The sequence below is a fragment of the Armigeres subalbatus genome, chromosome 1 (genome assembly GCF_024139115.2).
Source record: "Armigeres subalbatus isolate Guangzhou_Male chromosome 1, GZ_Asu_2, whole genome shotgun sequence".
Taxonomy (NCBI): domain Eukaryota; kingdom Metazoa; phylum Arthropoda; class Insecta; order Diptera; family Culicidae; genus Armigeres; species Armigeres subalbatus.
Genome location: NC_085139.1, coordinates 12,561,079 through 12,588,276, shown reverse-complemented (window position 1 = coordinate 12,588,276; position 27,198 = coordinate 12,561,079). Strand labels below are relative to the sequence as shown.

Below are 27,198 nucleotides of genomic sequence, written 5' to 3'. Positions count from 1 at the left end.
AACCAGATCACGCATGCGGCTACCATGCACCTCGGAGGTGCGCATGGCGTCAACAAAATCCGTCCGTCTACCATAAATGCTAGCAACGCCACATTCATCCACCTCACAGCAAATTCTGCATGCCGATAACATGCACCATGGTGGTGTACATGGTGACAACGACAATCATCTCCACATTATAGCTGCTAACAATGCTACTATTAAGTTTCCTGCTGCCCCAACGCAGATTCAGCATGCGGCTACCTTGCACCTTGGTGATACGCATGGCGAGTACAAAATTCATCCTCCACTGTAGCTGCTAACGACGCTACTATTGAGCATCCCAGTATCGCAAAGCAGATCTCGCAAGCGGCTACCATGTATTACGATGGGCTGCATGATAACAATGAATGTAACTCTAACATTGAGATGCCATCTACCTCTACGCACCTCCCGCATTCTGTTATACAATTCATCTAAGTGATGAACATGACGACATGGGAAATATTTCCAATATGGAGGATTTGGACGAAAATGCTGAAGAAATCCGAATTTCAGATAAAACCGATATGACCATTTTCGATATGACCGATTATTTCGAAAAATATCGAAATTTTATTGTGTTGAGTGACGACGAAGATTACGTGCCGGAAGGTAAGATTAAAACATATATTTGTAGTATCAACATACTTGATCATTTGCTAATATTTCGACGTCGATCCCGGCAGGCCGAGGAAGATTGCGTGCGACGATGACGTCGATATGCGCTTCTGCACATCTTCCAACTTGGGTTGATCGAGGCGTAGTCGCTGAGTAATACGAAGGTGGTGTTTACCTTCCTCGTCCTTCATCAGGCTGTCCACTATTTCGTTGTCTCCGTCCGAGGTGCAACTTGGTGGGGAATAGTGAACTCTTCAAAATCAGCGCCCCTTGCCAGACTGTGGTAGATTTCCGTGCCACTTCTGGTAACGTTCTTGCATTCGATAACATGCCATTCCTACGAGAAGACGAATCAGAATCCGAATCAGCCGGACTGCGTCGCCTCGGTGAACGGGGATCCAGAACGACGGCGTGAATCATATTTGCCATCGGCTCCTGATCGACGCCGTTCATCATTGTCCCCGTGGTGCGGTGGGCCATCACGATGAAAACCGCCACGGAAACCACCATGTCCGCGGAATCCTCCACGGCCGCGGAACGGTCTTCCACCATAGCCGTACGATGAATTTTCCTCGTGTGATGCACCGCCTTCCGGATATTCGTAGTCGGGGCCGCGACGATACTCACCGCCTTCCTCAAAACCTCCACTGCACTTTGAGAACGATGGTGTTGTTCCGTTATTAGCAAAATCGATACGAATACGACGATCCGGTGCCCCTAACGGGAATCCACGCATTTCCTTCACAGCAGCCGTAGCAGCATCAATAGAATCGTACAGAATGTAGGCCTGGGTGTCCCCTTTGTTATATTCGATCTTTTTGATGGCACCAAAACGGTCGAACTCACGCTCCAACTGAGTAACGAAACGAACAAACAACAAACGAACCGAAACGACGTCACAAGGTGAGGGAGAAAAACAAACAAACTGTCAAAACGTCAAGAGGGGTAAGTCAGCGCTCGTAAAATATTTATGTAATTCGTCACCCACGAGGGGTATTTTCTTCAAAATGAAGAAGAAGACATGGTGCCCGATTTTTTGATGGCTTTTGTACCGGACATTTCGGTCTATGTATTCGTCAATGTTAGTAGTGTGAAGCAAGAAGGAAGAAGGAAACAGAAAGAAGGAAAAAAGAAGAAGGAAGAAAGAAGGAAGAAGAAAGAAGAAAGAAAAAAGAAGAAGGTAGAAGGTAAAAGGAAGAAGGAAGACAGAAGAAGGAATACGGAAGAAGGGAGAAGGAAGAAGGAAGAAGGTAGAAGGTAGAAGGAAGAAGGAAGAAGGAAGAAGAAAGAAGGAAGAAGGAAGAAGGAAGAAGGAAGAAGGAAGAAGGAAGAAGGAAGAAGGAAGAAGGAAGAAGGAAGAAGGAAGAAGGAAGAAGGAAGAAGGAAGAAGGAAGAAGGAAGAAGGAAGGAAGAAGGAGGAAGAAGGAAGAAAGAGAATGAAGAGGGAAGAAGGAAAAATGAAGAAGGAAGAGAAAGATGCAGGAAGAAGGAAGAAGAAGGAAAAAAGCAAGAAGGAAAAAGCAAGAAGAAGGAAGAAGGAAGGAAGAAGCTAGAAGGAAGAAGGAAGAAGCAAGAAGGAAGAAGAAGGAAAAAAGAAAAAGGAAGGTAGAAGGAAAAAGGAGAAGGAAGAATGAATAGGAAGAAGTAAGAAGGAAAGGGAAAAAAGGAAGAAGGAAAAAGGGAGAAGGAAGAAGGAAGAAGGAAGAGGGAAGAAGGAAGAAGGAAGAAGAAAGAAGGGAGAAGGAAAAAGGAAGAAGCAAGAAGGAAGAAGCAAGAAGGAAGAAGGAAGAAGGAAGAAGGAACAAGGAACAAGGAAGAAGGAAGGATAGCAAGGAAGAAGGAAGAAGGAAGAAAGAAAAGAGAAGAAGGTAGAAGGAAGATGGAAGAAAGAAGAAAGAAAAAGGTGGAAGGAAGAAGAGAGACGAAAGAAGGAAGAAAGAAGAAAGAAGAAGGTAGAAGGAAGAAGGAAGAAGGAAGAAGGAAGAAGCAAGAAGGAAGAAGGACAAAGGTAGAAGGAAGAAGGAAGAAGGAAGGAGGAAAAAGGAAGAAGGAAGAAGTGAGCAGGAAGAAGGAAGAAGGAAGAAGGAGGAAGCAAGAAGGAAGAAGGAAGAAGAAAGAAGGAAGAAGGAAGAAAAAAGAAGGAAGAAGGAAGTAGGAAGAAAGGTGAAGGAATAAGGAAGAATGAACAAAAACGAAAGAAGAAGGAATAAGAAAGAAAGAAGAAGGAAGAAAGAAAAAAGAGTAAGAAAGAAGGAATTAGGAAGTAGGAAGAAATACCACTCGAAAACGAGGTCAAACGGCCAAATGGCATTCGGCCAAATGGCCTGATACCCTCAAAAACCAAGCACTCACATGTTTGAGTACGAGATTCAGGATCTTATCGAAACCTGGAACCTATCATGTTTTTCAATGATTTGATATAGGTCATCAATTCCCCAACTCCTCCCGAAAAGTCGTCGGGAGCCGAAAGGATGTTGTTAACATGCTCGTTGATGGTTGCTTCGTGGGGACTGACGAAGTTCTGTTCAACATTGTGCGAGCTGACGAAGTGACGATTTATTTCGGTGACCTTCTAACAAAAGCCTCAGTGGTTCCGTTTTGGCTGCCAGATTTGGGATGAATCGTCCCACATACGTAATCAAACTTCTAAGCTAAGCTACTGTTCCAAGTTTAGTTATCGATCCCATTCGGCTATACGTTGGGCCAACCCTTTTTTCACTCAGCACATCACCTTTACTCCGAAAATGTACTTTCCGTTGTTCAAAAGAGCGTCATATTCCTGTAAACGTTTCAAGAGTGCTTGGTACTTGGACTACAACTGCGCGCCGATTGAAATTTTACCGGCGAAGGCGGCGTGGCGGCGTAACGCCGTTGATGATCGGCGGCGGCGATGCGGCGGCGTGGGTTAGCGTTGACTTATTTCAAGCATCAAAAATTCTCCGGAATTTTTTCAGAATTACCTTAACGAAATCCTCAGGAATTTGTTTTCCAGGAGTTCGATGGTAAATTCATTAAGAAATTCTTCTGGGCATTCCTCCAGATATTTCTTCGGAAGTATCTCCAGGAATTCTTCCGGAAGTACCTCAAGAATTTCGTCCGGAAGTTACTCCAAGATTTAGTTTGCATGTTTCTCCAGGATTTCGTCCAGAAGTTCATCCAGGAATTCCTTCGCAAGTTCCTCCAGGTTTATGTCCGGAGGTTCTTGCCGGATTTCGTGTGGAATTTCCTCCAGGATGTCTCCGTGTGGAAGTTCCTCCAGGAAATTCCTTCAGAATGTCGTCCGGAAGTTCCTCCAGGATTTCGTTCCAAAGTTCTTCCAGGATTTCCTCCGGAAGTTTCTCCAGAATGTCGTCTGAAGGTTCCTCAGGATTTTTTTCATTTAGGAAGTCCACCGGAAGTTCCTCCACGATTTCCTCCGGAAGTTCTTCCAGAATTTCGTCCGGAAGCTCCTCCGGGATTTCGTCCGAAGGTTCTTCAGGATTTCATCCAGAAGATCCTCCAAGAATTCCTTCGGAAGTACCTCCAGGACTTCGTGTGGAAGTTCCTCCAGGATGTCGTCCCAAAGTTCCTTCAAGATGTCGTCACGAAGTTCCTTCAGGATTTAGTCCGGAAGTTCCTCAAGGAATTCCTCCAGGATTTCGTCCGCAAGCTCCTCTAGGACTTACTCCGGAAGTTCCTCCAGAATATCGTCCGGAAGATCCCCCAGTATTTCGTCCGGAAGTTCCTCCAGGATTTCGCCCGGAAATTCCTCAAGGTTTTCATCCGGAAGTTCATCCAGGATTTCGTCGGAAAGTTTCTCCGGGATATCGTCCGGAAATTCTTCCAGTATTTTGTCCGAAAGTTCCCCAGGATTTCTTCCATTCAGGAATTCCTCCGGAAGTTTCTTCACGATTTCCTCCGGAAGTTCCTTCAGGATGACGTTCGGAAATTCCTCCACGGAAGTTCCTCCAGAATTTCGTCCGTAAGTTCCTCCAGGATTTCGTGTGGAAGTTTCTCCAGGATTTTGCCCGAAAGCCTCTCCAGGATGTCGTCCGGAAGTTCTTTCAGGATTTCGTCCGGAAGTTCCTCAGGATTTCATCCGGATTTCATGTGGAAGTTACTCCAGGTTGCGATCCGTAAGTTTCTCCAGAATATCGTCCCGAAGTTACTTCAGGATTTCGTCCGGAAGTTCCTCAAAGAATTCCTCCGGAAATTCCTCCAGGATTTCGTCCGCAATTTCCTCCACGATTTTGTCTGGAAGATGCTTTAGAATTTCATCTAGAAGTTCTTCCAGAATTTTGTTCGAATTTTCCCCCAGTATTTCGTCCGGAAGTTCATCCAGGATTTTGTCCAGAAGTTCGTCCAGGATTTCGTCCGAAAGTTCCTTCAGGATTTCGTCCGAAAGATTCTCCAGGAATCCTTCCGGAAGTTCATTCAGGAATTCCTTCGCAAGTTCCTCCAGGATTTTGTCCAGAAGATTCCCCAAGATTTCTTTCATTCAGGAATTCCTCCGGAAGTTCCTCCACGGTTTCCTCCGGAAGTGCCTTCAGGATGTCATCCGGAAATTCCTCCACGATTTCGTCCGAAAGTTCCTCCAGAATTTCACCTGTAAGTTCCTCCAGAATTTCGTCCGTAAGTTCCTCCAGGATTTCGTCCGGAAGTTCCTCCAGAATTTCATCCGGAAATTCCTCCAGGATTTCGTACGGAAATTCCTCCAGAATTTCGTGCGGAAGTTTCTCCAGGATTTTGCCCGAAAGTTCCGATAGTCCAGAATGTCGTCCGGAAGTTCCTCCAGGATTTCGTCCGAAGGTTCCTCAGGATTTCATCCGGAAGTTCCTCCGAGAATTCCTTCGGAAGTACTTCCAGGATTTCTTGTGGAAGTTCCTCCAGGATTTCGTCCGGAAGTTGCTCCATGATTTTGTTCGGAAGTTCCTTCACTATTTCGTCCTCGTAAAATTGTGCTTATGGTCGATCATCACACCTAGATGCTTTAATGGCCTTACGGAATTAACTGTGCAGGTCCCTACATTTATCCCCGCTTTCTGCAACCCATGATGGTTATGGAGCACAATAACCTCAGTCTAGCGATGTGTTAAACGCCAACGCCTTTGACTCTGCTAATCACGTATGAAGCTTCCAATTCAACTTCGTCTACAGTGTCGCCTGTGACCTCTAGCATTACATCATCCGCAAAGCCTTCTATTTTTACACCGGTTGGGAGATTTAAGCGTGATACTTCGTCATACATGATATTCCACAGAACCGGTCCGAGGGTCGATCCCTGTGGAACACCTGCTATCAGTTCATTTGACTGCTGTCCAGCGTAGGTGTCGACAAACAATATCCTGTTCTAAAAATAGCTTTTTAGAATCCTTTACATATAGTGTAATCAATGCAACCACGCGCTATAGCTGTTTCCGTTACCGACCGAATTGCTTCGATGGTAGAACGTCCTTTACGGAACCAATACTGGTTGCTTGATAATACTTGATATGATATAATATAAAAAATAATACATGATAACTCCGTATATTTCGTCAATCTATTCAGGATCACCCTCTCTAACAACTTACCAGTTGAGTCGAGTAGGAAAATTGGTCTGTATGCCGAAAGCTCTTCCGGGGATTTCTCAGGCTTAGGCAAAAGCACCAACTTCTGCCGTTTCCAACTATCTGGGAAGTTTTTCCTGAACATATCTGGAGCGGCAAGAATCGCGTGCTTAATGGCCAGGTTAGGAATACAGTCCGGTCCTGGTGCCTTACTTAGCTTAAGTTTTCTTGCAAAAGCGATAAGCTGATCATTAGTCACTAGCGGTACCAGGTTCACTGACTCGTACGGTGTGGTGGGCCAGTCCGATGAGTCATGCTTCGTGAACAAACCTGCAACGATCCTGGCTAACATCTCCGGGGATTTCTCAGGAGGTGTGCTGTTGGTCCTACCATCACTATCCTGCATCCCCCCTGGAGTATTATTGGCCATCCTACACAGCTCTTCAAAGCAGGCTCTCTTACTACATTTGATTTCGTAGTTCAGAGCTCTGCCCGCTGTTTGGAACACCTGGCGTCTTTCTAGCCTGTCCGCTTCGGTTCTAGCACGACGTAGCCTTCTTTTAGCTCTAAGACAGGTTCTGCGAAGGTCAGCTATCGTTTTCGTCTACCATTGCACCGGTTTGCGGTTGCCGGTTGGAATAGTCTTCCTGGGCATTTTACGTCACATGCTCGTGTTAGGACATCCGATAACTCATCACCACTTAGGCCTAGAGTCCGATTTTCCCACCGCAGTGATTCTTCCAGCAGTTCTGGGTCAAACTGCGAGGTACGTCAACCTAGACCAGCCTTACTGACCCGCCTTGTGGTTCTGTTGGGGGTATTTCTGACCATAAAACTTACTTCCTGATGGTCACTAGCAGTATATTCTTCGTGAACCCTTCATTCAGGCTCCACCGTCCACCACCATCGATGCAAGACTCGCCATTCAGTCCTCTGAACGTTTATAGTGAAGTTGTCGCTTCGGTCGTTTGTGTATGATATTGTTGGATGAATAAATTGGGTATTCGTGCCACTGTTTGTGGAACATAGTGAATGCTTGACTAAACTAGGGGTGGAGTCAATGTTGGTCAAACTACTTGACCGTGTGTACGCTGGATTACAGAAATGCATACAATTCTCACTTAACTTTTCAACAGGACCTAAGTAACATTTTTTTCATGAATTAATTTGAATATTACACTCAAATTAATTCATTAAAAAAGGTTACTTAGGTCCTTTTGAAAAGTAAAGCGAGAATTACTTTTCTTGTATATTCTGCATTTGTCCTCCCTCTGTTTTATTCTTCATTTATTCTGTCAGTGAATAGCTCATTAATTATGTCCCCTGTAATGAACTTTGGTCGATCCAGTAAATCAAACGATTTGAGCTGACTTGTCAATGATTTTTCCAGGTATCCGCACACAATCTGTTCCGAGAGGTCAACTTACTGGGGACAATGACGAAGCCTTTTTGATGACCCAGCTCCAAGCTCGTAAAAACGGTCCCCACTCACACGATCAATCGCGTCGACGCGTAGCGTTTCTTCTCGATAAAAGGCCAATAAAATAAGGAAATTAGACACAAAAGTATAAAATCCAAACAAAGTTCGGACCGCAGCTTCTCCGAGTTTGATGGACTGCTTTACATAAATGGCTGCTTTCTCTCTCGTTCGGTCCGTAAATCACATTCGAAGAATAAAACAGTCGAAAATGTGCTCTCGGATTGGAAAACGACAATTTTACGATGCAACCCACTTAGGCGGTTCCAGCGAAAGGTAGTGCGGGAAGGTGAGAGACCGTCGATCAATTAAAAATTGCTAATCACTGATCGATATCGGAAGACGCTAGCCTTCGAAGTTTCCCACTAAATCACCCAAACGGATCTGACCCACTTTGCGGTAGTGTGGTCACATCTTCCGATGGTCACAGCAATCACCATTAGGTATTTACCATCGGTGATTCGCGCAGCTTACTGGATGAAGACATTAGCGGGCGGATTATCGCCAACATGACCCCCCCAGGTATTGGCCGTCAGCAGCGTCGCAGCAACAAACAGTAGTAGGCGGCGTAGAATCCAGACGAACGTCAAATCGCACATCACACTGCGCTTCAGCGCTCACTACGATAATCGATTAGCTTTCCATATGCGGTATAAAAGTTTCGACGAGATTATTGCTGCTTTAAGCTATTAACTTTATGACTTATTTCTTCATTTGAATAATGCGGCTTAGAAGCACAGAAATTGGAAACAATATCAACAGCAATAGTGGCATACCGTTAATGGCTGCTCTAATGGCGCAATCATCTCCTTGAAAATTCGATGGGATAATTTGAATATTTGAGGAATTTTACGAGCCAGCTGTTTTAGTATCTGTTGTAGAATCATTTAGGACTATTTGTCAAACTTGATTTGATTTTGAATAACAAAATATTGATTTTTAATTGGACACGAGGAAACAAATTTTGTAATTAGATTTCAAGTCGCATATAATTTGCAAATCATGTTTTTATGCACTGATTAAAAGAAGATTTTAATTATTTTGAAAAAAAAAATATTTTTTTCATTTATATCAAAATTAGATCAATTTGCTTGATCAAGGCAAACATGAATTTACATAAATTAGCCTACTTAGCCACACAATCTTAATTAATTATCAAACAGACCCGAATCCTTTCACGAAATGCAACTTTTGGTTTCTGCGGATATGGCGGTGGATAAATCGAGAAACAAGTCAATAAGACTACGAGCAGATTGATATAAACCACTTTACCAACGCCGCTTGCCCATGACGGCAGACCATCGGTTTTTGGACAGTCCCGCAGCAGTGCGGCAGCGCATCAATAACTGTCAAAAAATATGCGTCCGCCCATCAGCTCATTGTCAGACTCTGCACTGCGCGATCGCCCTTCAAAAATGCACCGCACGCTCACTCGTCGATCGGGGAAAGGTACCCAAATTGATTGAAATAATACCCGTTAATTTACGAGCGCACTCGTTCACACCTTCCTTTCTCTTTTCGGGAACAATTTATGCATAATACTGATCATATGAAAAGAGAACTGTCTCCGGGCAGAGTTGATTCAGCCAAATAATAAAATGCGAGCGATATTCAAATCAAATTGCTTTTATCGACAGTTCAATTTATAACTTTTAAAGCACTTGATAATTAAGATGCACACAACTTTGATAACAAACATTTTGGGACCAGACAACCAGCAGTGATGGCAACGGTCCCTCTAAGATGATGGTAGAATGGCTTTACCTGGGAGGGAGTTGCAGATTCAATAGAATTGCCAACGAGTTCGAATGCTGAAATCCATCGTCACCGATCTACAGCAACCAGTTTTGATTGAAGTGGTCGGTTCGTTTCTCATCCCTCAGAATCCGTTCAGAACAGCACTGAGTTTCCCGCACGTCCATGCCCTGCACAAGCTCCCCAAAATATCGTTGGCTTACATCTTAAAATTCACATCTCCTTAGATATTGACCAGATCCAAGCACTGGACATGCAAACTGTAGTTTCATGGATGAGTGTGAGCGCCTTAAACGCATGCGGAGAACGGATGATCCACCAGACATCATTTCACATTGCTATCTTCCAGTGTTTAAGAATTCGAGTCAGGTCCAAGGATTGCATTCAACGTTCGTGTAAGATCACGACTGTTTTTGGGTAAACTATGCACAGCTAGTTGAAGCAGTTGCTCAAGAGAACCTGCCATGCGTTGCGTATCCATATCTACAAATTTGCCGTCGTGGCGGTATGAGAACATGTACCAACGAGTTTCGCTGCATCCATAAAGTTGGTGCTGGTGCTCCAATTCAGATCAGCCGCTCGCAACATACGAGCTTCATTCCATAAAGCAGGATTTACAGGATTGGCCGTGCGGTAAGACGTGCGGCTGCAAAGCAAGACCACGCTGAGGGTGGCCGGGTTCGATTCTCGGCGCCGGTCTAGGCAATTTTCGGATTGGAAATTGTCTCGACTTCCCTGGGCATAAAAGTAACATCGTGCTAGCCTCATGATATACGAACGCAAAAATGGTAACCTGGCTTAGAAACCTCGCAGTTAATAACTGTGGAAGTGCTTAATGAACACTAAGCTGCGAGGCGGCTCTGTCTCATTGTGGGGATGTAATGCCAATAAGAAGAAGAAGAAGAAAACATGACTAGGATTTTTTGTCCTACGAAAATGAGGTCTACTTACTTAAGTCTCCGCTATGCTCTCAGTGGCGGCGGGATCTCCGCTGAAGAACCCATTGATTACGTAAGGCATATATTGGCATTTTTCAACCCCCTCTCCCTGTCACCCTTTTTTCTGGAGCAGCTGAACATATTGTATAGATTGTCATACTTCAGGCATCCCCCTCCCCCTCCTCTAATCGTTACGTAATTTATGGAAGCTTCCTGACTACATATTGTACTGTTTCACGACCTTGATGGGCTACAGCTCTTCGATGAACCTACGCCGAATGGAGTATCCTTCTCCACTGGACTCGATCCTGGGCCAATCGCTTCCAGTCGCCCTGAACATTGAGCGCCCTCAGGTTCTCTTCAACTGCAAAAAGCCATCGTGTACGCGGCCTTCCACGAAGCCTGCGTCCTCTTCCGGGTTCTCTACTAAATATTATCTTCGCTTGACGTTCTTCCGGCATACGAACAACGTGACCAGCCCACCGTAGTCTGCCGTGTTGTATATGCTTAATAATATCCAGCCCTTTATACACCTGGTACAATTCGTGATTCATGCGACGCCGCCAGATACCGTTCTCCTGTTTACCGCCGAGTATTGTCCGCAGCACCTTACGCTCAAACACTCCGAGAGCTCTCCGATCAGCCTCCTTTAACGTCCATGTCTCAAGGACGTTAAAGTTTTGTTTTCGTTTGCAGACTACGGGACTTAAGCTGGTTACGAAGTCCGTAATAAGCCCTTTTTGCAGCTGCAATACGCCTTTTCACCCCGCGGGTAACATCATTATCGCACGTCACTAATGTTCCAAGATACACAAATTCTTCTACCACATCAAATTTTTCACCATCCAGCACCATTTCACTACCACTACCACTAATGAACCCACGTTGATTGCCAGCGACCATGTACTTCGTTTTGCTGGTGTTGATCGTGAGTCCAATCCTCGCTGTCTCCCTCTTAAAAGGCGCAAAAGCCTCTTCCACTGCACGGCGATCAATTCCGATAATATCGATATCGTCCGCAAATCCCAGGAGCATATGCGATTTTGTGATAATGGTACCGTTTCTTTGCACACCAGCTCTCCTAATCGCTCCCTCGAGCGCTATATTGAACAGTAGGTTCGAGAGTGCATCACCCTGCTTTAATCCATCTAAGGTAACAAATGACGTCGATATTTCATCCGCAACCCTTACACTTGATTTCGATCCGTCCAACGTTATACGAATCAGCCGTATCAGTTTCGCCGGAAAACCATGTTCAAGCATAATTTGCCATAATTCATTCCGTTTTACTGAATCGTACACCGTCTTGAAAATAATTAACAGATGATGTGTCTGCAAGTTGTTCTCCCGGAATTTATCAAGGATTTGTCTCAGGGTAAACATTTGATCCGTCGTTGATCGACCCTCACGAAAACCTGCTTGGTATTCGCCGACGAAGGACTCTTCAAGCGGTCTCAATCTGTTGAACAGAATACGGGACATAATTTTGTACGCCGAATTAACGAGGGTTATTCCTCGGTAATTGGCGCACTCCAGTTTGTGCCCTTTCTTAAAGAGAGGGCAAATGAGGCAGTCCAACCAGCTAGCAGGCATTTCCTCGTCTTCCCATATTTTCAACATAATATGGTGCAGAACTTCATAATGCTGCTCACTGCCGTGTTTGAGAAGTTCAGCCGGGAGCTGGTCCTTCCCCGCAGCCTTATTGTATTTCAGCTCTTCAACAGCTTTTTTAACCTCATCTAGTATAGGTGACTCCACAGCTTGTCCATCGTCGCTAATATTTATTCTGTTCACCGATGCACCGTCACTTCCTCCATTCAACAAAGTCTCGAAGTGTTGCTTCCACCTGGCAGCCACTTCAGTTTTATTTGTCAGCAAATTCCCTTGTTGGTCGTTGCACATGACGGGATATGGCGCTGTCTTTCTCCGCACGCCATTGACAGACTCATAAAACCTCCACATATCGTTTTGCTCCATTTTTTCCTGCGCCTCACTAATAACTTGTTCTTCGTACTCTTTTTTTTCCTGCGGAGGGTTCGTTTTCCGGCTGCTCTTGCTTCCTTGTACCGATCTCTATTCGATCTGCTACCCGACACCAACATCGGGCTTCTGGCAACGTTCTTCTCGTCTGTCACTCTCTGACACTCCACATCGAACCAACCCGTCCTGGGTCGCCTCTGTGCAGTGCCTACCACTTCTCGTGCTGTTGTGCTCACCGCTCCGTGGATCGACTCCCATAGATCGTTGATGTTGTCGCTAACGTTGATTGCACTTATCCGTTCGTCGAGCTTCTGGCGGTAATCAGCCGATACTCCTTCCGCCGACAATCGCTGGATATTGTAACGCATCGTTCGCTGTGATCTTTCGTTCGATACAGTTGACAACCGTGATCGAATTTTACTGACAACGAGGTAGTGATCAGAGTCAATGTTCGGACCTCTGAATGTCCGCACATCGATAACATCCGAGAAATGGCGCCCATCCACCAGAACATGGTCTATCTGGTTGCAAGTTTCACCATTTGGGTGTCTCCAGGTGTGCTTTCGGATGTTCTTTCGTGCAAAGTAGGTGCTACTGATGGCCATCCCTCTGGCAGCAGCAAAATTTACTAGCCGTAGGCCGTTGTCATTGAAGGCTCTCCCTACCGATTATGGGACGGAAAAAGTCCTCTCTACCGACCTGGGCGTTAGCGTCGCCGATAACAATTTTCACGTCATGCTTTGGGCACTCTCCATAGGCTTTATCAAGATATTCATTAAACGTGTCCTTCACGTCGTCAGATTTATCGTTTGTCGGTGCGTAAACGTTGATTAGGCTGTAATTGAAGAATTTGCCCCGTATCCTCAACACACAGATTCGTTCGCTAATGGGTTTCCACCGCATCACTCGCTTCATCTGCTTGCCCATCACTACGAAACCAACTCCATGCTCTGCTTTTTCACCGCCGCTGTGATAGATGTTATACTTGAATGCAGTATTGGTCGTGGGGTCCACGGCTCGGAATTCACGTTCTCCGGATCTAGGCCATCGGACTTCTTGAATAGCAGCCACGTTCACTCCAACCTTCTGCAGTTCACGAGCCAGAAGGCTCACTCGTCCAGGTTCATTTAGGGTCCTGACATTCCAGGTACCGAGTTTCCAATCATAGTCCTTATTTCGTTGCCGGGTCGGTTGCCAAAAATAACGTTCTTTTTTCTTCTATCTCCATTTTCTTGGTATTTGAGAGGCTTCAGTAAGCTACCTTACCGGGGTCGCGTTACCTACATCGCGATGATGGGGCTGCCACCTTAGGTATAGCTGACGCGATACAGCATTTCGTTAATCAGCCGCTGGGTACCAGGCAGACGCTGTTTGAGCCGCACCTCCTGGTGAACAGACGCTCGAGGCGTACCTTCTCACTCTAGCTGATGTCAGAAGGACAACAGTGCCCAGGCTGCACTACCAGCTAAGTACACAACCCTTAGCTGGCGGTCTTTTGTCATCGGACGACCCGTGGAAGCGTGAGATAGGGACTTGTGGGGACCAGAGCTCTGTTGGGCGCTCCTTCCTTGATGTCAACCCACCATTTTGCAGCCCTCGACGTAGTTTAGTAGTAGTAAAATTCTTCGTTATTTAAACATTTTTGTTCTACTTTTTTTTTACAGGAAAGTGATCGGCCGGCTTGGCCCTCCAACTTTGATTTTAAATGTTTTCAATGTTAACGAACAATTTTTAAATTTTTTATTTTGATTTATCATGACGTCCTTAAGGAGGCGCCCTAATTGGTGATCCGAATGCAAGCAACGCACCCTAAACTTTTCTTTACAGTCACCCAGGGCCGGATTTAGCCGGAAGGGGGCCCCGGGGCCGACAGCTTGTGGGGGCCCCAAAATGTACAAAAAAGGTTGGTTTTGGTACATAAGATGTGTGGGGGCCCGGGGCCGTGGCCCAAACGCCCCCCCCCATAAATCTGGCCCTGCACTCACCAAAGCGTTCAGATGGTGGACCTAGGATGTTCTTGTCCTGGAAGGGGTGTTGAGGATCATCCTCAGGAATTTGTTTTGGACCCGTTGAAGTTTGAGGTGGTGGGTTTTAGCGCAGCTCTCCCAGACCTGCATGCCGTATTCCAGCGGTTTTCAACCTTGTTCTTGAGAGGTACCCCTTCGAACTTTCGCATGATTTGAGGTACCCCCTCTCGAAAGCAGGCTTCCAATCCTCCTAGAAACATAATTCCGAGCCCTTTGAAGGGAGGCTCCTTTAAGCTTTTGAGTCCATTTAGAGTAGGCTTCCGCGCCTCTTTATTAGAACTTTCTGAGCCTCTTCTAGAGAGGCTTCCGAGCCTGTTGAAGGCGGTATTCGAGCCACTTAAAAGAAAGCTTCCGTTACATCTTGAAAGAACGCTTCTGAAAGAAGGCTTCCGAACCACTTGAAATTAGGCTTCCGAACCTCTTGAAAAGAGGCTTCCGAGCCTCTCGGAAGGAGCCCTCCGATTCTCTTGGAAATAGGCTTCAGAGCCTCTTGAAAGGAGGCTTTTGAGCCTCTTGCAAGAAGGCTTCCGAGCCTCTTGAAAGGAGGTTTTTGAGTCTCCAGAAAAGGAGGCTTTTGAGCCTCTAGAAAAGAAGGCTTTTGAGCTTCTTGAAAGGAGGCTTCCGTACCTCTTGAAAGAAGGCTTCCGAGTTTCTTGGAAGGAGGCTTCCGAGCCTCTTGAAAGGATCCTTCCAAACCTCTTGAAAAGAAGCTTTGGGGCCTCTTGAAAAGAGGCTTTGGGGCCTCTTGAAAGGAGGCTTTTGAGCCTCTAGAAAGGCTTTTGAAAGAAGGCTTCCGATCCTCTTGAAAGGAGGATTCCGAGCCTTTTCAGAGGAGGCTTCCGTGCCTCTTGAGAGGAGGCTTCCGAGCCTCTTGAAAGGAAGCTTCCGAGCCTCTTGAGAGGAGGCCTCCGAGCCTCTTGAGAGGAGGCTTCTGAGCCTCCAGAAAAGGAGGCTTTTGAGCCTCTAGAAAAGAAGGCTTTGGAGCTTCTTGAAAGGAGGCTTTCGAGCCTCTTGAAAGAAGGCTTCCGAGTTTCTTGGAAGGAGGCTTCCGAGCCTCTTGAAAGGATCCTTCCAAACCTCTTGGAAAGAGGCTTTGGGGCCTCTTGAAAGGAGGCTTTTGAGCCTCTAGAAAGGTTCTTGAAAGAAGGCTTCCGAGCCTCTTGAGAGGAGGCTTCCGAGTCTTTTCAGAGGAGGCTTCCGTGCCTCTTGAGAGGAGGCTTCCGAGCCTCTTGAGAGGAGGCTTCCGAGCCTCTTGAGAGGAGGCTTCCGAGCCTCTTGAAAGGAGGCTTCCGAGCCTCTTGACAGGAGGCCTCCGAGCCTCGTGAGGAGGCGTCTGGGCCCCTTGAGAGGAGGCCTGAGGCCTCTTGAGAGGAGGGTTCCGAGCCTCTTGAAAGGAGGCTTCCGAGCCTCTTGAGAGGAGGCTTTCTATCCTCTTGAGAGGAGGCTTCCGAGCCTCTTGAGATGAGGCTTCCGAGCCTCTTGAGAGGAGGCTTCCGAGCCTCTTGAGAGGAGGCTTCCGAGCCTCTTGAAAGGAGGCTTCCGACCCGAGCAGCACAAGTCAGACTAAAATGGTTGCAGCAACTTGATAGTGACCAAATATAGTCACATATCCGTTGCAGTAATCTATGTGGGACATGTGTGCTACTTGGGGAGCCTCTTGAGAGGAGGCTTCCGAGCCTCTTGAGAGGAGGCTTCCGAGCCTCTTGAGAGGAGGCTTCCGAGCCTCTTGAGAGGAGGCTTCCGAGCCTCTTGAGAGGAGGCTTCAAAGCCTCTTGATAGGAGGCTTCCTAGCCTCTTGAGAGGAGGCTTCCGAGCCTCTTGAGAGGAGGCTCTGAGGCCTCTTGAGAGGAGGCTTCTGAGCCTCTTGAGAGGAGGCTTCCTGAGCCTCTTGAGAGGAGGCTTCTGAGCCTCTTGAGAGGAGGCTTCTGAGGCCTCTTGAGAGGAGGCTTCCGAGCCTCTTGAGAGGAGGCTTCCGAGCCTCTTGAGAGGAGGCTTCCGAGCCTCTTGAGAGGAGGCTTCCGAGCCTCTTGAGAGGAGGCTTTCGAGCCTCTTGAGAGGAGGCTTCGGAGCCTCTTAAAAGGATGCTTCGGAGCCTCTTAAGAGGATGCTTCCGAGCCTCGTAAGAGGATGCTTCCGAGCCTCTTGAGAGGAGGCTTCCGAGCCTCTTGAGAGGAGGCTTCCGAGCCTCTGGAGAGGAGGCTTCCGAGCCTCTTGAGAGGAGGCTTCCGAGCCTCTTGAGAGGAGGCTTCCGAGCCTCTTGAGAGGAGGCTTCCGAGCCTCTTGAGAGGAGGCTTCCGAGCCTCTTGAGAGGAGGCTTCCGAGCCTCTTGATCAGTACAAAAACAATTCCTATTATTTGCTCTTCGTAAATTAGGTTGGACAACATTCCCACTTCCATCATATGAGGCACGCTGCAAGCTTATAAATATTCAATCTTTGAAAGAGCGTCGTGAAACTGCAATGGTTTCATTCATTAACGATATAGTTTCGCAGCGTATTGATTCAACAAACATTTTATCGAAATTAAATTTCTACATACCATCTCGACAACTGCGTCATCGACATACATTTTTAATTAATCACTGATTAATTATTTTAGAGCGTCTTAGGGGAAATGCTACAAGGTTAAAAGACTATTATTCTTCCATTTACTTCCACTATTAACTAGTGGAAGTTAATAGTGGAAGTAAATGGAATTAATCACTGCCGTACAAATTATGCAAAATTCGGACCTCTCAATCAGATGATGGCTATCTATAATCAACACTGCGAAACTATTGACTTTACAATGTCTCGGCAGAACCTAAAAAAATATTTTGTCACAATTCGAAACCTACACATCTAAATTTACATTAAATCGCAAAACCAAACTATTTTTATTTTTATACACTATAATACCGTATTTATAGCATTAAGAAAATAAAGAAAAACATGTATATTGTATATGTACTAGTCTACGTCGGTTGACGAAATAAATAAATTAAAAAAAAAAAAAAAAAAGATAAGAGACTTCTGAGCCTCTTGAGAGGAGACTTCCGAGCCTCTTGAGAGGAGACTTCCGAGCCTCTTGAGAGGAGACTTCCGAGCCTCTTGAGAGGAGGCTTCCGAGCCTCTTGAAAGGAGGCTTCCGAGCCTCTTGAGAGGTGGCTTCCGAGCCTCTTGGTATCAGGTATCAGAACGTCGGCTCCAGGGGCACGTTCACTTCAATTTGGGAGATTTGTGCCATCGCCCTCACAGCCTTTTTCATCACACACCTGACGGAAAAGGAAGTGAACAAAAAGGAAAGGAATGTGGATGGGAGAACAAAGGGAATGTTTGGAAAAGGGCCCTTTAAGAGGGCATACAACGCCTAAGCCTACAAGAGCTTATAGCTCCTTACCACAACGGGTTATGAACAACAATATACTCTGAAGGTTCAGGTTTCTGAAGTCAATTTCACTAAGTAAGTGTTTACCAAATATTTGGAAGCGCAATTGTGCATAGACTGGGCAGTTATATATTAGATGATAAGAAGTTCCATAATCGGATTCACAACTATCACAAACAGATGATTGAACGCGTTGAATATTTGCCATGTGATAGTTCAGTCGGCAGTGACCTGTCAAGGCCTTGACAAAGACACTGCAATTCTGTTTAGACAGATTAGCTAAATAGCTTGCTACTACCGGAGATGACTCCCGGATGTACAATTTTGTTTGATGACATGAATCCAGACTACTCCAATGCCATTTGTGCTGAGTGACAGCCCAAGAGTTGATCAAAAGCTTCACCCAACACTTGGATATTGGAATAGCTGGCTCAGGACCAATAAAGTCATGCGATGCTCCATTACGAGCTAACTCATCAGCCAATTCGTTTCCAGCTATGGAAGAATGGCCAGGTACCCATATAAGGTGTAAAGTATTTACTGAATTCAGTTCCTTAATTTGAGTTCGACATGCGATTACTAACTTCGACCTTGAGTTGGCCGAGGCGAGAGCTTTAATAACAGCTTGGCTATCTGAACAGAAGTATATTACTTTGCCCATAATGCGTTGCTGCAGTGCAGATTGCACTCCACACATGATGGCAAATATTTCCGCTTGAAAGACAGTGCAGTGTGTACCCAGTGAGTGTGAATGTTCCAATCTCAGCTCACGCGAATAGACGCCTTCACCTGCTCTACCTTCGAGGAGGGAGCCGTCAGTGTAACAAACAATGCTGTCCGATATACTTCTCTCCAAATAGCCAGATGTCCACTCAACCCGCGAGGGGAATTGTGTCGAAAATGTCCTATAAGGAAAACTACTAACTTGTGTGAGATCACTTGGAGCAAGGAAAATTTTGTACCAATTAACCATTTGCGGTAACAACGAAGTGTGTGTAGAACTGCGGTTTACAGGATTCTCTTCCATAAAACCGAGTACCGTAATCCGGGGGAACATTGATCAGCGGGGTAACATTGATCAGTTGAACCATTTTCAAAAGATGAATAAAGTATTACTTTCTGTTATTACGATTACTTATTATGAGTTAGGTATTTTACTCTTGACTAAATTTGCTACCGAATAATATAATCTCCACTAGAATTTGCATTTAATTTTGCCATAGTTTGAAAATAAAATCAACATCATTATGTTAACTCACAGTAAGCTGCCAAAAAGCACTCAAAACAAGCATAATAACAAAAAATTGAGATCGTACCTACAATTGGGTGATAAGTAATCTTATTTTCTTTGTTTATCCATATTTTTGTTTCAAAATTTTGATTTTATTGTTGAAAAACCAGATAATTCACCTAGCGGTCATGATGCCTTACTCGAAACAATCAATACGCTTCGCCTCAGTATAAGGATTTCAAAAGTAATTGCCTACCTTAAGGCGTTTACAAACGCTTGCTTTATAGACGTAACAAAGTGAAATGATTGATGATCAAAGTTACCCCAAATTGGAAATTCGAAAACTAGACAAAACAGATTTTTAAAACAATTTTATAATTATCAAATAATCAAGAACAATAGCCTCAAACGTTCTACACGTAGCAGTACTCGTTTTAAAAATATGAAAAAGCAATCATTTAATCTACGGAGGAAATATTTACAAAACATTGAAAAAATTGATCAATGATACCCCGGATTACGGTACCATAGTCGGTAAGTACAAGAAAATGCTTCTTGTTTGAGATGTATGTGTAGTGGGGCCACGTCGAAGAGAACTTCGAGAGCAGCCGTGGGAGTTGAAGAGAACGCACCAGTCATTGCCATTAGGCACATCACTAATGGCCTAATTTAGACTGAATTGTCCTCACTTCCCCCTTTTGCCACCACACAAGACATCCATAAGCCAAAATTGGTCGTACAACTGTTGTGTAAATCCATTTGATATATTTGGGTTTAAGACCCAAAGTTTTACCAAAGGTTCGTCGGCATTGGCCGAAAGCCATACACGCCTTTTTGATTCTGAACTCAATCTTAGGAGTCCAGGAAAGCTTTGAATCTAAAATTAGACCCACATACTTTACTTGATCAGTTACATTGATTTCAGAACCAAAAAGATGTAATGGACGAATACAATTACGATTACGTTTTTCCGTGAAAAGAACAATAGATGTTTTATTCGGATTGAACGAAAGGCCATATTGGCGACACCAACTTTCAACTACCTGAAGAGCATTTTGCATCAGGTCGAATAAGGTAGTAATGCACAAACCCAATATCAATGTTAGATTGTCGTCGGCAAATTTATAGGTAGGAAAACCGTTATTATTGAGTAACCTCAATAGCGTATCTGCAACGAGATTCCACAAAAGTGGAGATAATACTCCCCCTTGAGGGCATCCGCAGACACTTAATTTCCTAATCGCTGCTTGACGTAATGTCGAGTAGAGATGTCGGTTTTTAAGCATCTGGTGAATCCATTTGGTAATAATATTAGGTAGCCCATGACAACGTGCGGCTTCCAATATTGCATCGAAAGACACGTTGTCGAAAGCACCTTCAATATCTAAGAAAGCTCCCAAGCACGATTGCTTTTGAGCGAATGCTTTCTCGATATCGTACACAACCTTGTGTAGAAGAGTCACGGTGGACTTTCCAGATTGGTAAGCATTTTGATTAACATGAAGAGGCATGTTTGCCAAACAGTTATCACGAATGTGATGATCGATAATACGTTCTAAGCATTTCAGAAGAAATGAGGTCAGACTGATGGGTCTAAAACTCTTTGCTTCTTCATACGAAGCACGTCCTCGTTTTGGGATAAACTTTACAGTGACATCCCGCCAGGATATGGGAATATTTCCAGTAGCAAAACTGCATACTAAAAGCTTTTTCAAAACATGTTTGATATGTTCAAAACCTCTCCCCTGGAGATTTGTAGGGAGCAAAACTGTTAAGTGCCCATTGAATCGATTCAGTAGTTATGATTCTACGTGCTTGAGCCCAAGACCCATAGCTACATGAAAAGACATCAGGATCATCCGAGGATGTTATATCGACACATCCAGGGAAGTGCGTATCAAATAAGTGCTCTAACGATTCTTCATCAGAAGAAGTGTAGTCGCCATTTGGCTTGCGAATTTCGCCAACTTGGAAATCCTTGGATCTCGCAAGAATTTTATTCAATCGACTGGCTTCACTCAAATTGGAAACATTTGCACAAAGGTTTTTCCAGCCGGATCGTTCAGCAGATCGTAGAGCCTTCTTGTAAGCTTTGCGAGCCAACTTGAAAGAATCCGTCCCTGCTGAATGGCGTCTGTTCCAACTCCTTCTGCAATGCTTCATTAGCTTAGCCAAATCGGAATTCCACCAAGGGGTTCCTCTTGAGGTTTTTACAGAACGTAAAGGGCAAGCTTCTTCGAAAGCTTTCACGATGTGCAACGTTGTAGTATCAACTGCATCATCCAAGTCGGTAGGAGTTTCTATAGAAGGTAGATATCCTCTCTTGAGAGGAGGCTTCCGAGCCTCTTGAGAGGAGGCTTCCGAGCCTCTTGAGAGGAGGCTTCCGAGCCTCTTGAGAGGAGGCTTCCGAGCCTCTTGAGAGGAGGCTTCCAAGCCTCTTGAGAGGAGGCTTTCGAGCCTCTTGAGAGGAGGCTTCCGAGCCTCTTGAGAGGAGGCTTGAGGCCTCTTGAGAGGAGGCTTCTGAGCCTCTTGAGAGGAGGCTGAGGCCTTTGAGAGGAGGCTTCTGAGCCTCTTGAGAGGAGGCTTCAGGCCTCTTGAGAGGAGGCTTCTGAGCCTCTTGAGAGGAGGCTTCCGAGGCCTCTTGAGAGGAGGCTTCTGAGCCTCTTGAGAGGAGGCTTCCTGAGCCTCTTGAGAGGAGGCTTCTGAGCCTCTTGAGAGGAGGCCTGAGCCTCTTGAGAGGAGGCTTCTGAGCCTCTCGAGAGGAGGCTTCTGAGGCCTCTTGAGAGGAGGCCTGAGGCCTCTTGAGAGGAGGCTTCTGAGCCTCTTGAGAGGAGGCTTCTGAGCCTCTTGAGAGGAGGCTTCTGAGCCTCTTGAGAGGAGGCCTGAGCCTCTTGAGAGGAGGCTCTGAGCCTCTTGAGAGGAGGCCTGAGCCTCTTGAGAGGAGGCTTCTGAGCCTCTTGAGAGGAGGCCTGAGCCTCTTGAGAGGAGGCTTCTGAGTCTTTGAGAGGAGGCTTCCGAGCCTCTTGAGAGGAGGCTTCCGAGCCTCTTGAGAGGAGGCTTCCGAGCCTCTTGAGAGGAGGCTTCCGAGCCTCTTGAGAGGAGGCTTCCGAACCTCTTGAGAGGAGGCTTCCGAACCTCTTGAGAGGAGGCTTCCGAACCTCTTGAGAGGAGGCTTCCGAGCCTGCTGGTTGTGGAAGACAGGATTCAATTTGGATTAATTGATCGCCTTACATATTATGTACAATATAAATTTTTGAAATAGAAAATACACAATTATCATTTGAATTGAATTCAATTGAAAGTTTTGAGTTTTGATTGAAATTGTAATATGTCCGCCATTACGCATTTTTGTCCGAGGTACCCCCTAGGGCCAGCGAAGCTACCCCCAGTGGTACATGTACCCCAGGTTGAGAACCGCTGCCGTATTCGATCACAGGGAGGATGATTTGCTGGTAGACAGCAAGCTTATTTTTCAGGGACAATGACGACCGACGGTTGATCAAAGGGTACAGTAGTTTGAACAAGACGTTACACTTCGTCACCGTCTTGTCAACCTGTTGCCTGAAAATAAGCTTGCTGTCGACGGTTAATCCAAGGTAGTCAGCCTCATTGGCCCACTCCACAGTCGTGCCATTGAGGATGATTTCACAGTCCCCAGGCGGAACATATTTAGGAGATTTAGAGTGGGATAAAATGATGACCTAGGTCTTCGCCGCATTGATACAGATCTTCCAGCTGATAAGGTCCTCTGACAGAACCTCCAGGCCTCGTTGGAGTTTTGCCACTAGCGCTCTGATCACTTTAGGCTCAAGTAACCGGTGATGAATAGCTTTTTCGAATAGCTTGGATAATCCTAAGAGAAGGCTGATGGGACGATAATTTTTGGGAGAGGAAGGATCCTTCCCAGGCTTCCTGATGGGGATGACTTTCGCCGACTTCCAGGACGATGGGAAGTAGCTGAGACGGAGACACTGATTAAAGATCAGCGAGAGGTGCAAAAAAAACGGAGCACTTATGTGTTTGAGCTTGAGATTCAGGATGCTCTCTAAGCCTGGGGCCATGTTCTTCGATGACATGATATAGGCCGTCAATTCGCCAGTTGAGATCCCCAACTCCTCCGAAAAGTCGTTGGGAATCAAATGGATGTTGTTTGCATGCTCGTTGACGGCTGCTTCGAGTGGACTGACGATGTTCTGCCCAAGATTGTGTGAGCTGACGAAGTGACGACCTATTTCAGCGACCCTCTCTGCAGGAGATATCAAGCGATCCTTAGAGCCATTATTGCCTAGTGGGATCAAATGTGGAATGGGCCTTGGATTTTAGTATTTTGGTCATTTTTCCAGAACGGCTTAGCATGCGGATGCAGATCTTATTTGAGAAATCGTTATTTTTAAGGTCCACCATTCTGGCCTTGATAATTTTTGTGATTCTATTGCAGCGTGCCTTAAGTTCAGGCAGTTCAGTACGCTGAATATGCCTGCGAGTGACATTCCGCAATCGAATCAATTTTTTGGTGAGTGTATCGATGTTTAGGGAGTTGCTTACCTGGCGAGTCGTCGGTACATGTTGCTCTCGGGCAACCGAGATCGCCTCCTCGATGGAACGCAGCTGCCGAGCGATTGCTTCAGGCGTTGCCGGCTGCGCCTCGTAGTCGACGTTGTTGTCCACGCACCTCTGGAACCGGCCCCAGTCGACTAGGTGATAGTTTCGCCAGAACTGCTGATGCCGATTGACCGAGGAGCCCACTTCCGGCACCACCGGATAGTGATCCGAACTGAGCTCCTGATAGACGACCGGCTGCGAGACGTGGTCTTTCATGTTTGTTATGTAGAGGTCGAGGTTTGCGTGGACACCGGACCGACTCAGCCGAGTGGGGGAATCCAGGCTCAGAATCGTGTAGTGGCTTTCCTCCATGTCGTTGTCCAGATGGTGCCGTTTCGATTGCCACGACTGTTGCCCCAGGCTTGAAGTTTGGCATTCAGGTCGCCGGCAATGATATACAGGCCTTGTCTCCGCGTAAGCTTGACGATGTCCCTGCGGAAGGCAGCCGATGATCAATCGTCGACTTTGGCTTGCATTGGACAGTTCGCCGCGATGAGCGTGATTGTGCCGACAGGAGTGGTCACTTCGACACCGATGGCCTCGATCATACTCAGCTAGAAGCTTGGCAGCAGACGACAGTTGATGTTATATCGAAGTGCAATGGCCACACCACCTCCCCTGGACGGCCGGCGAGTCGCACGATGCGGAAGTTCGGGATGTGGACGCTCACTTCCGGTTTGAGGTGCGTTTCAGTGATGAACGCCACGTCGATCTCCTTCTCCTCGAGGAAATCAGCCAGTTCGATGCTTTTGCTCTTGAGCGAGCAAGCGTTCCAGTTGACCATGCCCACCCTAGCAGCCATTTTCAATAATGAACAAGCCAAGAGTAAAGACCTGGTCGAAACGGGTTTTGCAGCCGCGCAGGCAAGTAGCGAGCTGTGCAAAGATCGGTATCAGCTGCTCTGGAGTGTAGAGCGGAGCAGTTTCTTCCGGTATGTCAGTTTGATTCTCCGGCTGCCGACGGAATTCAGGATAGCAGGAAGGTTCACCTCGTCGATCACTGGAACACGGTTCTTCTTCGGATAGGCTTTGGTGGATGCCTGGTGGGGAGGTCATGAGTGTAAAACTCATACTTATGGACCTGTAGGAACTCCACTATAGATTTGTGGTGATCTTGATTAGCAGGCATCACCTTGACTTCCTCGCTGCAAAGCCGGAACGTGCACTTGAGGCCCTTTGCAATAAGCTGGCGGATTTTCGGCCGCAAATCCCTTCACAAACACGAGCAGGCACTTCTCCTTCCGCTCCGGTTGCACCTGCGATTGCTGCTTCTTCCTCTTTTTCGGCGGATTGCCGGCGTCATCAAGCGGCAACGACGAGAACACGTTGCTCTGCAAAAGCTGCTTGAGTCATAGAGCAGTGCGCTTAGGCACTTTTCCCGCGACCGAATCGGCCACCGAGTCTCCCATGACGGGCCCGGGCTGAAATAACGCCAACGCGACGAAGCGAAAACGTAAACAGCGAACGAATTGGGGAGCATCCTTTTTCATTTTATGTGATTAACAATTAGGAACACAATCCGTTGACGATTTTTTTTTATAATGTGATGAAACTTTTACGTGACTCAATTCGTGGTGCCTGCTGGGCTGAGCTTGCCTGGGGGGACCCAGTTTTATGGTTTTTTTCTCTCGTGAGAAACTCGTTAACCTAATAAATTGGATCGTTTAGTGCGAAAAAGGTTGGTGATTTGCTCAACCTTCTAATTGAATTCTAATTGATTGCCGATCGAGTGAAAAACGGAGCAGGTCTCGGAGTGGATTTTTTTCCTTTCTGACCTCAGTTTAGTCGGCTGCCAGTGCCCAGAGCAGGGAGTAAAAAGCCGCTGACTTAAACGTGACGTTTCCAACATTTAATATATTACTGTGCGCATTTTTATTATCTGCCGCGGCAGAAAACATTCCTCGCGACTTGAGAGGTAGAAAAGCATGTCAAAGTGCGGAGTAAAAAATAAATTATACGAAATGTAAAATGAAAAATGCACATGTTTGTCGCTATCAGTGCGAGTGCAGTGCGCCACCGCTGGGTTGGGGTGAGCGGCACACCAGCGACTTACTTCGGCTGCTGGGCATTGGGCCGAGTTTGCGATCATGTCTGTGTCAAACAGGTAGCCTGCGTAAATAAAAAAGAGATGTTCGAAAAAGTTTCTGCATCCATAAGACGGCGTTGACTGCCGTTGAACATCACTATAGCAACCAAAAACAAAAAAAAAACACTCACATAGGCTTCGTTTCCAATCCGGCTGCGTTGGAAACCTGCCAGTGTGTGCTAATTTTGCAGTTTATGGAGAAAATAGATTTCAAAGTGATTAATCAGCTGCACTTCAGTTTTGAAATAATCACAGGCGGAATGCGATCCAGGGTTGGGTCTACTTCGATCTCTCGCCATGTGACGATATAATTGTGAACTGTCACGTAGGTTAAAAAAACAAACAAACCTAGTTTTCTGTTAGACTACTTAATTAATAAAGGCCCACCCATTAAAAAAGATCCTTACCAAAGGCGACTTTCTCGTTTGATCTCCAGAAACAAAAAAAACACCACAAACGCTCACAGCATGTGGCATATGGACCGCTTAATCGCCACCAGCGTACGAACGCCAAGTAGGATCGCGCGCTCCCAACACGCATCCAAGCAACCACGTTGGGGGCCAACGCCCGCCATGGATCGCTGCAGGCTGTTTTGTTTGCAATTATCGAACGCCACATGATGCTCACCATGGCGATCCAATGAGAGCGGATGATTGAGAGTCGAAACACAAACTTCGAACCCCAAAAAGCGTTTATTTAATCAAATCAATAAGTCGCTCACGAGTTCATTTGGGTGCAACTAGAGCAATTACGGAGACTAATTGACTCACGACGTGCACCTCTATGTCAAAGAACTACTCTTGCTTAGGAGCGGGAGGATCTGGTGCTTCCAATCAGCGCCCACTTTGATTGATTGTAAAATGATTGGAGCGCCCCCTGCTCAGAACGACCATTTGCCTACCCATTTTGCGCTGGCCGTGGACTGCTTGATTGATTCATCGCTCCCGCAGGGTGTTCACCCGCAGAAGTTCCATTCTTGGGCAGGAGCCGAGGAACCTGGCGATCACCTCATAAATCATATTCTGACTTCCCGGGGTGACTTCAAGCGTGCGCATGTTGAGAATTTAGGCGATGGCGATGGCTTCGATATTCAGGAAACTTTGACGACCTTCTGGAGAAGCGACCCGAGTCAGTGCCATCAGTTTCACACGATCCTTCTGGAACAGTCATAAGCGCACGCATGAGCAACTAATTGAATTAATGAAAAGGAACCCACAACTAGGCTTGCTTGGTCACCCTCCAAAAACATGCGCATCCCATCCTGTTGATTGTTTCAAAAATTAAAATAATGATAGATTGAGCGGTGAAAAAATCGCAGTAATGAAGATAATTGGAGCCTCCGCTTCACGGAACGATCTCCCACCTAGAGTAGGTCTAGCAGCAGCATCTTTTATGAATCGAATCGTGATGTGTCCCATCATTCCACCGGCTGAAGTTGTTATTCTTATGCGAGCCATTGATCATCATAGGAGGCATTGGAAAATTAATTAAGCCTGGACTGCTGCGCACGGATGGGTGGACCGAAAACGGGATGAAACCTATGCGGAGCAAACGAACAAATCAAAGCAAG

General features: G+C 46.1%; 1 protein-coding gene across 1 annotated transcript; it reads right to left on the bottom strand.

Moving 5' to 3' along the window:
* Positions 1-1,003: 1,003 nt before the first annotated feature.
* LOC134205961 (RNA-binding protein spenito-like) lies at positions 1,004-23,855 on the bottom strand. Its single transcript, XM_062681659.1, has 3 exons — positions 23,804-23,855; positions 23,487-23,686; positions 1,004-1,492 (listed from the first exon to the last, which is right to left on the bottom strand). The coding sequence occupies exons 1-3, from the start codon at positions 23,853-23,855 to the stop codon at positions 1,004-1,006; spliced, it is 741 nt and encodes a 246-aa protein (XP_062537643.1).
* Between the last annotated feature and the right edge of the window lie 3,343 nt (positions 23,856-27,198).

Bases quoted from the DNA above. Each gene is read 5' to 3' on its own strand.
- LOC134205961 (XM_062681659.1), bottom strand. From the start codon at position 23,855: ATGGAGGAAAGCCACTACACGATTCTGAGCCTGGATTCCCCCACTCGG. The intron at 23,687-23,803 runs GTCGGTCCGGTG...TGGTGCCGGAAG, and splicing joins GGATTCCCCCACTCGGCTGA to TGGGCTCCTCGGTCAATCGG. The intron at 1,493-23,486 runs GTAAGCAACTCC...TTCGTTACTCAG, and splicing joins ATGTACCGACGACTCGCCAG to TTGGAGCGTGAGTTCGACCG.